The following is a 13,780-nucleotide window of genomic DNA, read 5'->3' on the forward strand; positions in this document are numbered from 1 at the left end:
AATGGACGATGCTCACTGTATCCTCCCTGCAGCCCTTAGCTTAGGGTTTCTGGGCCACCTCTGGTTTTAAGGTGATTTGTTTATTTTTCCTCCCCCTTGCAAATTGGTACACTCAGATCCCAGTTAGAGCTTGAGCAAACTGCATTACAGCAACTGGACATAGATTCCCTGTCACCTAATTTTAGGGCTTGACTAAGGCATCCTAGTTAAGGAGGCAAGATATTCTGGACCCCTGTAGTCAGTGGAGAAAGGTGGCTACTTCTGGTTTTTATGTAGCAAAATTCTTTTCGGGATCTGTTGCTGATTACCATGCTAAAACCTGTGTTAGCTTAGCAACTAGCTGGTGATAAACATGGAGCATTTCTTCTGCACTGAAAATTACAAAATGTTTTGAATTTTTTTTCTTTTTAGGGTTGTTAAAATTACAACAACCTGTAAAGAGTAGTAATTATTCGTGATGTTACAAAATCACTTAAACTGGGAAATGTCAGGCTTGATCAGTGTTTTCTGTTTTAGTGATCTCCAAGATGCACTGGTAATACTACAATTATATGAAAAGATCAAAGTTCCTGTTGACTGGAATAAGGTTAACAAGCCTCCATACCCTAAGCTGGGAGCGAATATGAAAAAGGTGAGCATTTCAAAATACTTCGAAAGAAGTCATGGACACTAGGATCATAAGTAAACGTGCACTATCTAGAAATTCCTATTTGAGGCTTTCAGTCAAGAGTGTATTTGTGAATGATTTTTCTTTGAACTCTTTTCCGGTGTAGCTAGAAAACTGTAACTATGCTGTAGATCTGGGAAAGCATCCAGCCAAATTCTCCCTGGTTGGCATTGGAGGACAGGATCTGAATGACGGAAACCCAACGTTGACACTAGCCTTAGTCTGGCAGTTGATGAGAAGGTAGGTTTGATCTGATCAAACACATCAGCCTTGTGACTTCAGTACAGTTTGTGAAGGTTTTTGCTGGGTGTGTGAGATTTGTGCCTGCAGCAGTGGAACAGTTTACCCACAGAGGCTGTAAAACCTCTGTCCTTGGTGAGATTTCAAGACTCAGCTGGACAAAACTGTGGCAGAGCTGGTCCCGCTGCTGCATATGGGAGGCTGGAGCAGAGACGAGACCTCCAGTGAGTCTGTTGTCAGAGATGACCTCTCTCGCCTGCTCGAGGCTGACCCATGTGTAGCAACCATAGGAAGTAAAGCTTAGCTGGCATGACTGTTCTAATGTTTAGCTGGAAATTGTGAAAGAGATATTCGATATTCTGGGGCTGCTTCATAATCCCAATCAGAACCTGAAGGGGGGGGGGGGGGGCGGCACTTAATAGAATTCTTCAGAACTAGACAAAATGATAAAGTTAATACCTCATTTTAAGATGATGCAAATACCTAAGATATATCTGCAGATTAGTTGCATGTCAGCTTTGTATTTGGCAGTAGAGGCAAGAATGCTCAAGCAGATTAAACAGTACCTTCAGCCCATGCAATTTTGTGAGCTGCTATTACAAACTCAGGCGCTTCCCCTTATTAGACTTCTTATTAGACTTTTTAACAGCAATCACACTTTAGATAGATGACTCCTTTTTTTTTTTTGCTAAAGGGATAAAAAATAATAATAATAATAAAAAATTAAAAAACTACAAAATCAGAGCTGATACTATGTGAATGCTTGCCATGCTGCCATGGGCTTGCATCGCATCCAGGCAGTGTCCTTGCTGGGTCTTAGCCCAGGCTCTGAGCCTCATCTTGTTCTTTCTGTCTGTGCTCAGGTACACGCTGAACGTCCTCGAGGACCTGGGTGATGGTCAGAAAGCCAACGATGACATTATAGTCAGCTGGGTAAACCAGACCCTGAAAGAAGCTGGCAAGTCCACCTCCATCCAGAACTTCAAGGTGCAGGTTCCCCTCTTGCATCCAAAAGGAGAAGGGTGCCCCAAAAGGGTTTCTTTGGCTGCAGCAGGACATGTTCAAGATGGGGTTTTACACAAGACAGGTTGCAGCCTGTGCTGGGAACAAAGTGGCTTCAAGCTACCAGAGAGGAGACTTTCAGAACCCCCTAGTGGAGAACAGTGGTGTGGAGCAAGAGAGTTGATGGGGTGCCAGAAGAGGGGAGGAGTGTGGTTGGCCTCTGGGGCAGTGGTGGGGTCCAAGATACCAGCAAGCATTGAGGCTGGAGCTGCTGTTGTAGGTTGGCATTGTCCCCTGGGGTCAAATCAGTGGGGGTGGCTGTAAACACTTTGCGTTTTCACACCACTTAGTACAAGATTAGGACTCCAATTTACTCTGTTACCAAAGGAGAAGCAGCACTTTTGTTTGTGCTGCAGCTGAAATAATCACTCAGTGCTGCCTGGAAATAGCTTGTTTAAAGTTTGTTTTGTTGCACATTGCAGAGCAGCTGGATTGAGGTGAGAAGTAATCTTAAGGATGAGACATTTGTGTTTACTTTTCTCTGCTTGTATTCTCTAGGACAAGACTATCAGTACAAGCTTGGCAGTGGTGGATTTAATTGATGCTATACAGCCTGGTTGCATCAACTATGACCTTGTAAAGACTGGTCATCTGTCAGAAGATGACAAACAGAATAATGCTAAGTAAGTTAACTATCTGAAAAGCCACATTGCATTGGGAGAGTACACCTACTATGCTGTGACTTAAAGTTGCAAGAGTTTTTACTGCTTTACTGTAGTTTTCAAACACTGAACCTTTTAGACTGGCATTACTGACAAATACAGCAATTCGATATCAAGAAGCACTGCCTGAGTACTAGTTGGTTGGACTCTTGCCTGTTGAGAGGAACACAGAACAGCCCAAGCACTGATCTAGCAGCAATCTCTGTTTCTCGCCTGTTTGTTCAGGCTTATGAATGCACAGCCAGTGGCTCAGGGGTTTGAGACTGAACCCTAGTCTGTCTCTCATCTTGTTGAATCATCATAGGTTATCAAATTTGAAGTATGCCTGTGAAATCATGGCTTTGAACTGTGTGTTCTGCGACTATTCTGCAGTGGCAGAATGACAGGAAGTTTTCTTGCACGTAATACTTGCTTGATTATTCCTAAAAAGCAAGCAGAAGAGGTAATGTAAATGTTAGCTGATGAGTCCTTGATAATGAATTCTGGCTATTAGCCCTATCAAATACTAATTATACCTTTTAATAACACACTCCTGTTTCCATGGCAAATAGGTATGCTGTGTCCATGGCAAGGAGAATTGGTGCCCGAGTCTATGCTCTTCCAGAAGATCTTGTGGAGGTGAAACCGAAGATGGTCATGACCGTGTTTGCCTGCTTGATGGGCAGAGGAATGAAGCGAGTATAAAAGGGTTGATCCATGTAAAAATTAAACAACAAAACACAACAAAAACCCAACCTGCCACCCTGGGTGCATGAGTAGCAGACCAGCTGTGTCCACGCTGAAATGCTGTTGGCCTAGGAACTGTTGAAGTTCAAAGGACGTTGTTTTGCTTTGCGAGACAAACTCGTACCAAAATTCTCAGGGAGAGGAGTTTTAACCAACAGATGTGCTCTTTTCCCAAATGAAAGTTTGATTTATCAAGAGCTCACAGAAATGCATTCATAACAGACCAGCACCTTGAACGCTGCTCTGGAGCTGTTTTCACCACGTTATTTCTCTGATGCTTGGTGTTGTCCCCACCCCACCTCACCCCCGAGGGCTCTTGAGGTGGTCAGTATGAGTTGTAATGGGAATGGATCTTATTTCTTTCTGCAATCCAGCTTAATTGCTGTCATTTGGTCCAAGTACATTCTGGGTTTGACCACTTCCTTAACTTTGCAAACAAAGCTACCATACAAGTTGGGACCTACAGACCAGCTCGCAATGCTAAATGAGAAATGTGTTTTGGAAGATGGATCTTCTGGTATTCTCTGTACATGGTGCTTCTTTTTATACATCTAACTATTTTGATTACTTTACAAATAAAGCATAGCAGTTTTTTCTCTTGCTGCTTATAAAAAAAGAAAGGGGGGTTGTTTGTATTTTTAAGTTAGACTATATATGAGAATACCACCATCCTTGGACTGCACACAGTAACGTGATACCATGTTGCTGATGGCACAGTTGCACCTGAGAACGGAAGTGAATGCATTTTTGTATGCATCTTGGTTCAGTTGTGTGTACTTAGAACATAATTTTTACAGAAATCTGCATGAAAAATATAACTTTTTTTTATTTAAAATGTTGTTGGATATAAAACTATACTACATTGTGGGGAGGTTTTGTGCAGGGAAGAGGCAAATGTCACGAACAGCAGGGTTCAATAAACTGAACAGCAAATGTGCTGGACTATAAAATTATTTTTACAGAAAAAATGAAGTGTTGTCGCCAAAGAAGGAAGATTCTGTATCCATAGGAGTTAATATTATCTTGCTTTGGCAAGCTGTTTGCTAGATTTTGAGATCATATTGCTATTCTGAGCTATTCAAAATGATGTAATATGGTGGCAAAGCATTAGTTGAAATAAAAAAAGACATTTAAATCCTGGGTTCTCTCCTTATTTACACTGTCCCAGCATCGAAGCCTGTTGTCAGATACTTTTAGCAGTGCTTTGGTTGCTTTCTGTATTTTGTAGCAGGTCCCACTGATCTGTAAGATCCCTAGAATTAGGGTGTACTTGAGGGGGTGAGGAGGAGGGTGGTTTTGTGGTTTTTTCCTTTTTCAGTTGTGAGTGATTTTTAATTGGCAGTGTTTTTGTGAGGTGTTACCTTTATGATAGCTTCTTTAAAACATTACTCTCGAACTTGTGACTTACTGTGTGGCTGAAGATAATGGCCGAAGGTGTAGGGGAAAAGCCCCATTACAGCAAATCCTAGGAAAAGTAGGAGAAAAGGTTGTACCCATTCAGGCTCATGACCAGAGAGCCCAGGTCAGTGGAGGGGGGAGGGTGCGACAGTGGCAGCTGACACAAATCAGAACAGCAGAGAGATTGAAGAGAGGAATGCAACAGCAAGAAGCAAAGGGGAGGTTTTCCTGCAACTTCCCAAAGTGCTTGAAGCTGAGGAAAGTGAGGATTGTACTGAAACCCCTGAACTGAAGCGGAAACATTGCAAACAAAAGGTAAATCAAAAATGTATTGACCGTTTAATACTTGGCATGAATCTAATCACAAATCTGATAAGCAGGAAGATGCAGCATGTGTTGCTTTGTGTTGCTTTGTTGTGCAGCCCTGGTTTGTCCATTCACTGGTACCCTAGTAATAGCAAAATTTGGACTTACCATGCTCGTGTGAGGTTGCTGTTGTCAAAATGTCCTCTTTTACCAAGCTAATGAGAGGTAAGAGAAAAAGTAAACCTTTTATTGTTGAAAACACATAAAATTCCTTTAAAGTCAGGGACAGATGCGGTATGTCTGTCACACTTCCTATTACCTCCTCTTATGAGCAGTTAGTAAACATGTTTTTGTGTTTTTTTTTTTGTTTGTTTGTTTTTTTTTTAAGAAAAAATTAATTTGGTAGGGACAGTGACCATTTAATGCTTGGCACAAGTTGATCAAGAATCTGGTGCAGAAGCAGATAAAAGATGTTTCATTGTGCAGCCCCAGTGTGTCCATTGGCTGTTGCTGATGTAACAGCAAAGGCTGGACTTCCTCTGCACTCCACAAGAGCTTTCTCTTGACAAAAAGTGCATTTTTGTGCATTTTCAGCAAGACGCCAGTGTTTTGCACCACCACCACCACTTCCCTGTGGGGCTTTAGCCCACCTTCACCAACCTAAGCTCACTATGTCCACTTAACACTTGTGTGGAGTTGCCTGCAGTTCCAACTGAAGATAAAATACATCACTGCTACGCTTCTGCGCTGTCAGCCGACAACTTCCATCAAACCACAATGATAACAGTGCAGCAAAATTAGAAAGGAACTCTGGAGAACACCAACATTCATACCATGTGATAGCCACACTAGTATTACCTTCCCCTACTACCCAATGGGAAACACCACACTGAAATGCCATTGCCTCTGAGCATCACATCTTCACGCCAACGGAACAATACCCAACGGAACAATACCCCCTAACTGCAGCTGTAAAGCCTTCACTTACACAGCACAACGACCACACTACTGAAGCAAAGTGGACAAAGACATGACAGTGATGTCACAAACTATCTTCTAATCATATTTTGGGTATTAAGTAATACAGCTGTGGGTGAAAGAAACACTGAAAAAAATAGGACAGTAGTGTTGTTTCACGATGCAGATTTTACAGTAGAAGATGGTTATGAGTCTATACAATGTGATGTTACAGCTGCAAAGTTGGTAATTACTATCTAAAATGTTCTGAGTGCTTTTTTTTTTTTTTTGCAGAAGGAAAGAGGGATGTTTGCATGGATGCAAGATGATCATTAAGTGTCAAAGATTCCCTATCAAACACTTAAAACTGTTTTAACAGTACTTCAAATTTTACAAAGATTTAAACAACAAAATTCCAATATTGGCTTTATTCAGTCTGCTTTATTTTTCCATATTGCATTAATTACAAATGACTGACAAATGATTTCCATTTCAGACAAACACTTCTTCATCACCTCTTCCTTATAGTTCCACATCATGCCTCTCCCTCTTCTCCTCTTCTTCGTCAGTCTTGCCTCGCAGTGCAGGTCCACACGACGCCTCCCTCTTCTTTCTTCCCCACCGGCGGCTGCTGCAAAGGAAGGACGAGACGCTTAGACCAACTCCGAAGCACCAACTCCTCTGCCTGGCGGATATGGGGAGCCCCGTCCCCGGAGAGAGCTCCCCACAGCACTGCCTGGCCCCTGGCTCAGCCCTGCCACCCTCCACACCAGACACCCAGACAGCCCCTGACAAAAACAGCGGAAATGAGCTTTTCTCACCTGAGGGACTCGCAGCAGAGCTCCAGCCGGTGCTGGAGCTGGGCTCGGAGGCGGGCACCCTGGGCAAACGGTGCTGGGCAGGCAAAGCAGCGGCCAGACAGGCTGCACCCCTGCTTACAGGGGGCTCGAGCCGCTGCTTGGACCGCAAAGTGCCCGGGACGCCAGGGCACTGGCTGGGCCCCGAGTTACGGGGCAGCCCTGGTCCCAAAGGCAAATGGAGGCTCCTTCTCTCCGATTCTGGGGCACCCTGATTACAGCGGGGGCCCTACAGGCACCTCCTGTCCACGGCAGGGGACACGCACGGCCCTGCCTACAGGGCTGTCCCCCCACGCCTCACCGCTTTCCAAGAAAGCCCCATGGAGCACGAGGCTCCGGCCTAGGCCCGACGGACGGGCTGGCCCTCCTGGCTGCAGCACAACACCACATCTTCAGGAGCCCAGGGAGACAACTCCGCGCCAACTGCGCGCACGTCACCCCAACCAAAAGCAACGCCAAAGGCGATGGGACTGTGCCCGCCTTCCGGCCCCCTCCGATGGGGCGACACTGGGGTTGTTCCTGTTGGCTGGCTAAAGCAGCCGGCTGCGGGGGGGCGGGGGGGAGGGAAAAACTGATTTTTGCCCACAAATTACCTCAACATTTTCTTCAAAAAATTCCACCTTTGCCACTTCTAATTTACCTCAGGTTTTCCCTCAAAAAAATGCTCATTTTTGCCCGCTAAGTTACCTCACTTTTTTCCTAAAAAAAAATGCCAGATTTTACTCTCTAATTTACTTCAGCTTTTTCTTACAAAAAAGTCAATTTTTGTCCACAAATTACCTCAGCATTTCCCTTCAGAAGAATTCCACCTCTGACAATTTTAATTTACCTCAGCTTTTCCCTACAAATATGCTCATTTTTGCCCACAAATTACCTCAAAAATTTCCTCAAAAAAAAAAATCCAGCTTTCTCCCTTCTAACTTACTATCTGAGATTTCCGAGGAAAAAAGGAAAAGGAAAAAGAGGAAAAAAGAGAAAAAGCCACCTTTGACCCCTGTCACTTACTTACTTCAGCTTTTCAGTGAAAAAAAATTCTCATTTTTGCCCAAAAATTACCTCAACATTTTCCTCAAAACATTCCTCCTTTGACCTTTTTAACTTGCTTCAGCTTTTTCCTGAGGAGAAAAAAAGAAAATAAAAAAGAAAAGGTGATATTTGCTCACAAATTACCTCAACATTTTCCTCAGAAAAATCTACCTTTGACCCTTCTAACTTACTTCAGCTTTTCCCAGGAAATAAAAAAAAAAAAAAAAGAGGATTTTTGTTTCAATTTACCTCAGGTTTTCACTGATAAAAATGCTCATTTTTGCATACAACGTTTTCCTCAAAACATCCTACCTGTGACCCTTCAATTTACTTCATCTTTTCCCTGGGGAAAAAAAAAAAAAAACTGATTCTTGCCCACAGATTACCTCAACATTTTCCTCAGAAAAAAAAAAAAAAAAGTAAATAATAATGCTAATTTTTGCCCAAGTTTCTTCAGATTTCCCTTAAAAAAGAAAAATAAAAAATAAAGCCACTTTTTATCCTTCTAACTTACTTCAGCTTTTCCCTGAAAAAAAAATTTTTTTTGTTTTTGTTTTCGTTTTTTTGTGTTTTTTTTTTTTTTCTCCCCCACAAATTACCTCAGTTTTTCCTCAAAAGTGCCATCTTTGACCCTTTAATTTACTTCAGCTTTTTCCTTGGAAGCAACGCCCATTTTTGCCCACTAAATTACTCAAACTGCTTATTCTGTACCCTCTAAATCACCCCAGCTTTTCCCTCCTAAAACGCCACCTATGCTCACTTTAATTTTTCTTAGGCTTTCCCTCTAAAATGTTCACGCTGCCCATATTACCTCTGATTTACCCTGAAAAACGTTCATTTTGTCCCAAGCCTCCTCGGGCCCGATCCTTCTCCCTCCCGCCCCCGCCTCAATTATCCCCACTTTTCTCTTAAAAAATTACCCCGAAACGCTACGCGGCTCCCTAAGATAACCGCCCAATGTCCCTAATTAACTTGTGCCTTCTGTAACAGCCCCCAGCTCCTCACACGGAGCGACTTTTTAAGGTTTATTACTACACCCTACGAAGCGCACCCTGTCGACGGCCGCTCTCCTCAGCCTCCGCGACTGACAGGCGCGTGGGCGGGGCTTTCAGTCAGCGGCCCGCCAACGGGCTCGCGCGCGGCGCGAGCGCCGCCCCCTGGCCGTTCCCGCGCTCCGCGGCTCGGCGCAGCGCCGCCGTCCTGCGCGGGAAGAGCCCTGCAGCGCCCTGCAGCGAGGCGCGGGAAGCCGCGGGAAGCCGCGTCCCCGGGCGGTGCACGGGGTGTGCGCAGCCCCCCTACACCCCCGTGTCCCCCAGCGGTGACGGGCCGTGCAGCAGCAGCCCCCCGCCCCCTCAGAGGGGCACACGGGGCATGCACAGGTGGCTGCTTGTGGTTACCTTGGTCTGCAGAATTGCAGGGCAAAGCATGTTAGTGCCCGCAGGTCGGCTGCGTGTCAGCTCTGTGGGGGCGGTAGAGGCAAGGATGCTAAGCTGGGAGGTGATCTGCGCCTCCTAGCTAAAGCAGTGCCCCTCTGAAGCAAATTGCCAGTGCTCAAAGAGTTAAACAGCGTCCCGAGCCCAGGCAATTTTGTGAGCTGCTGTTAAAGGACTGGGAAGGCTAGAAAGGCTAAATGCTTTAGGAGAAAGCAGGTAAGAGGTGGTTCTTCCTTCTCGCTAAAGGGGTTTCAACCAAAGCAGAGCTGATACTGTGTGAATGCTTGCCATGCTGCCATGGGCTTGCATCGCATCCGGGCAGTGTCCTTGCTGGGTCTTAGCCCAGGCTCTGAGCCTCGTCTTGTTCTTTCTGCCTGTGCTCAGGTACACACTGAACGTCCTTGAGGACCTGGGTGACGGTCAGAAAGCCAACGATGACATTATAATCATCCGGGTAAACACCTTGCAACAATGTTCTCTTCATCTGGTTCTCTCTTATGCACATATTTGTTTCTATTCACATGAGGGCTCTGAGGTGGTCAGTATGAATTGTAGTGGGAATGGATCTTGGTCTGCAATCCAATTTAATTGCAATCATTTTGTCCAAGCACATTCTACGTTTGACTGTTTCCTTAGCTTTGCAAACAAAGCTACCATACAAGTTGGGGCCTGCAAGGCCACAATGCTAAGTGAGGAACATGTGATTTGGAGACAGGTCTTCCTCTGACACAAACCTGCCCTTGTACAGGTTGCGTGGTAGAAGCTGTCACCATATCGGAGCGTTTTTTGGCCATCGGGTGGCAGTCAGCCCCAGTGCAGGAGGGGACCGGCGAGGAGAGGTGGAGTGCCCTTCGGTCAGCTCCAGCTGCGTGCTGCTCTAGGGCTCAGTGCTTGGTGCTGCTCTGTGCTAGCAGCCCTGAGAGCAGGGGGCTGTGGCATGGAGGAACGCCGAATGCCAGGGGTCTGGGGGCTGTACGAACAATGCACTTGGATGGGAGAACAGGGAGTGAAGTTTGTTTCTGAAATATTAGGGAAGTGAGGGTCAAATACTGATTCTCCCCCTCTTCCATGAAATTTCTCAGTCCTGAGAAAACTGAGGAACTGAGGCCCCTGCTTCTGCAGATTTTCTTGGAAAATCCTGGCACCCTCAGCTTTTCGTGCAACGAATCGATGCTTAGGGTGCTTCATGTAACAGAAACTTGGCATTGGTACTGACCATGTTAATTCTGCAGGAAAGGTCTCTGTGAGCAGACTTAACTCAGTGTACTCTTGGTGAGATTTCATCTCTGCAGGAAATCCAGATTTGCCAAGTGCAAACAGAGAATGTTGATTGTCCTTTGAGCCAGTCTGACAAAGGATGGGATTTGCCTTCGCTGCTGTTGTGAGCATGGGACGCATCCATTAAGCGCTGGCACACTGACATTGGAACTGGAGGTTGTTGGGCTGCTCCTAGGAGCCAGCATGGGGATGTGCTTACTGTAGAGTGGCCAGATTCTTCCTGCAAGGGGTCTGCACCTGGCAGGGGCAGAGGCAAAGGTTTAACCCATCAAGGTGTTTTATCTGGCCAGGAGTATGTTGCAAGTCAATAATCTTGCAAAAGAAAAAGCATCCATAAATACTTAATGTTTTTGTACCAGCTTGGGGAGGAATGTGCCTTCGAACCTGTGCTGCTGAAGCTTGTAAAAAAACCTCCTCTGTATTGATGTGCCACTATGGGACATTTATTTGCCAATTTAACAAAACTGAGTAGCATTTTGGAGCAACTGTGCAGAGGATGGTAATTGAAGAGCTTGGGGGAAGGTCTGGACAGGGATGAGACTCTGATCAGACTATACTTAATCACTGGAGTGGAGGACATGTTGTTCAACCTTGACTCTACACCTTAAATGAAGTTCATCCCTGGCCATGTGAAGCAGCACTTGGATGTCATTGGGACATTCTAGCAGAGCATCACATAGTCCACAGCAGGTTTTTTATAATATACCTACTGCAGAAATGGAAAATCCCCTTTGGGAGGATGGAGAAGGCTACTCTGTGCGAGAGAGGAAAGACAAGCAAATGACTGTGGCGGAGGCATCACAGGGTCTTGGCAGCATATCCTGGCAGCTGGAGGTAGGTGGCTTGAGGATACAGCAGTGGTGTGATGATACCATGTTAGAGATCATTAACAAAAGCAGGAGACAATTCATACAGACCATCCATGAGACACCCACGTTCTTTGCAGGGGCTAATGCATAATTCTGTTAGCTGAGGCTTGATACTCTGAGGAGCAGCTGAGAGATAAAAAGTTTTATTTTGTGACATTTGTTCCCACTACCCCAACACTGTTTTATTGTGTATAGTATATTAAAGACTGTCTTTGTCTCTTAACAGCAAGCATCCATATTCCATCTGTGGGAAGCTACCACATGTTCACAGAGACACCAATAGACTGAGTCTCTTACAGGGATTCCAGATGTGCTGGAAAACTTGCAATTTATTTGTATTTCAGCAGTACTCACAATCTCCTGTGCATGAACTGGACACGGGAAGACAGAAGAGCATGTGTGGTTGTGTTCAATCAGCAAGGGAGCAGAGGCTGCCCCAGGGCTGCGCTCACCAGCCCCACATCTCCAGCACAAGTCCCAGCCCTGTGCTTGCTAACATAAACTCTTTCCAAGCACATCAGTGGTGCCACTGAATCTTGATATTAGCATTTCAGAATTAATTCCTTTATGTTAAGAAACAAGCCTATTTTAATATATATATATATATATATATATATATATATATATATATATATATATATAAAACTCCTGTAATGAAACCCACTGTGCATAAGCAGGTTGTGAGAAAATATGCCTCCACTTTATAATTTAAACACTGACAAAGCGTGGCCGACAGGGTGTCCTATCTCCTTGCAAAATACCACATGTGGCAGATGACTACCAGCAGGAAGACCTCGTTAGGGGGAGCAGGAGGCCCAGCAGCCATGCTGGTACCAGCTGCCCCACACTTGTCCTCGCTCACCAGCTCGGGTGGTGCCATGCAGTCCGTCTGGTCCCCTGGATGAGGGACACTGAGCACCGTCATGTTGTGGTGGCCCGGGAAGGCACAGTGCAGCCCTTCGAGTGCTCCCCTGTACGTTGCTGTCCACTGCAGAAACCAAAACATCTTGCAGTCGCACTTCCAGGGGTTGTGAGATAAAAACACATACTTCAGTTTTGGCAGTTCTGTGAACAAGTGGATCGGAAGGGAGCTGAGGTTGTTCTTACTCAGGTGGAGGAAATGCAGTTTGTTTAAGTAGGAGAAAGCAGAGTCTGAAATAGAGGATATTTGGTTGTTGTTCAGGTACAAGTTTCTCAAGTTAAGCAGATGTCTGAAGGTGCAGTCGATAGCAGTGATTCTGTTGGCTTCAAGGTGCATAGTCTTGAGCTGGATCAACCCGTTGAAAAGCTGATTAGGCAAATCACCAATGAAATTGTGTCCTAAATTTAATACTCCCAATCTGGGAAGCTTTGTAAAAGCACCATTCTGAATAATCCATATCCGGTTCTTCCTGAGATTCAGATCATACAGGGCTTCCAGGTCCTTCAGGGAATCTCTGCCAATGGCTTCTATGTGATTGCCCTCCAGGGACAGCCTCATAAGGCTGGAGAGATTCCTAAAGGCTTGTGGGACATAGCGCATGTTGTTGGAGGCTAAGTCAAGTCTTTCTAAAGAGGGCAGGTGTGAAAATAGAAGTGGATGGATTTCAAAGATATTGCAATGAGACAAGTCCAGGCTGATGAGGTTTAATAGTCCTCTGAAGGTGTTTGCGTGCAGGTAAGTGAGGCGCGAGTTCCTGCTGAGGTGCAGCTCTCGCAGCTTGCTGAGAGCATGGAAGGTTCCCGGGGACAGGAAAGTCAGATTGTTTCCATCCAGCCAGAGGCTGTGGAGGAAAGTCAGGTTCCTGAATGTGTTGGTGGTAAGAATCCGCAAATAATTATTGGAAAGGTTTAGAGAGACTGTGGATGGTGCTATTTCTCCAGGGAGGGATCTCAGTCCAGCTCTGTTACAGTGGATGATCTCTTCAGGTGCACATTTGCACATGCTTGGGCATGAATCAGAGAGATTCAGACTCAGTCCAGTCTTTGCTGCACAAGTAAATATAAATATAACGAGAAAGAACATGACTGGCCACAAGTCAGACACCACATCTAATACTTGACAGATAGCGGAGAAGAAGACAAGAAAAAGAGCATGTACCTTTTGGATAGGTGAACCACAAGCATTGCAGGAACAGTGGGGCTGTGCTTTTAGCTCACAGTGAAATTAAATTAGCTAGTTCTGGCTGCTGCAGACCGATGGGGATCAAGTCTTAGGCAGATAAAAGCTGATTAAGTGCTGTAGCATTGCAAAGAGCATTACTGAGAGGCAGGAAGATTTCTCTGGCAGGGTTTTTCCCTACCTTCTGCTCTCTGCAAA

The 13,780-nt window shown here is 45.2% G+C and overlaps 2 protein-coding genes and 1 long non-coding RNA gene across 7 annotated transcripts in view; 1 reads left to right on the forward strand and 2 right to left on the reverse strand.

Annotated features, from left to right (window-relative positions):
• The window catches only part of PLS3 (plastin 3), a 49,616-nt gene extending 45,121 nt beyond the window's left edge, over positions 1 to 4,495 (forward strand). For all 5 annotated transcript variants that reach the window (XM_032196093.1, XM_032196088.1, XM_032196092.1 and 2 more), the window contains 5 exons: positions 517 to 631; positions 774 to 907; positions 1,771 to 1,894; positions 2,468 to 2,592; positions 3,183 to 4,495. In XM_032196093.1, coding sequence (XP_032051984.1) covers positions 517 to 631; positions 774 to 907; positions 1,771 to 1,894; positions 2,468 to 2,592; positions 3,183 to 3,315 — 631 coding nt within the window. In that variant the 3' untranslated portion in view covers positions 3,316 to 4,495. The remainder of the gene's footprint in view (positions 1 to 516; positions 632 to 773; positions 908 to 1,770; positions 1,895 to 2,467; positions 2,593 to 3,182) is intronic.
• Positions 4,496 to 6,473: 1,978 nt separating this feature from the next.
• Positions 6,474 to 8,984, reverse strand: LOC116494571. Its single transcript, XR_004253883.1, has 3 exons — positions 8,953 to 8,984; positions 7,932 to 7,990; positions 6,474 to 6,649 (listed from the first exon to the last, which is right to left on the reverse strand). It is a non-coding gene; the product is annotated as an uncharacterized LOC116494571 (long non-coding RNA).
• A 3,239-nt stretch (positions 8,985 to 12,223) lies between these two features.
• On the reverse strand, positions 12,224 to 13,405 carry LOC116494520 (nyctalopin-like). The gene has a single exon (XM_032196437.1). It carries the CDS (start codon positions 13,403 to 13,405, stop codon positions 12,224 to 12,226), a length of 1,182 nt encoding a protein of 393 aa, XP_032052328.1.
• Positions 13,406 to 13,780: the final 375 nt, after the last annotated feature.

Source organism: Aythya fuligula, chromosome 13, assembly GCF_009819795.1.
Source record: "Aythya fuligula isolate bAytFul2 chromosome 13, bAytFul2.pri, whole genome shotgun sequence".
Taxonomy (NCBI): Eukaryota; Metazoa; Chordata; class Aves; order Anseriformes; family Anatidae; genus Aythya; species Aythya fuligula.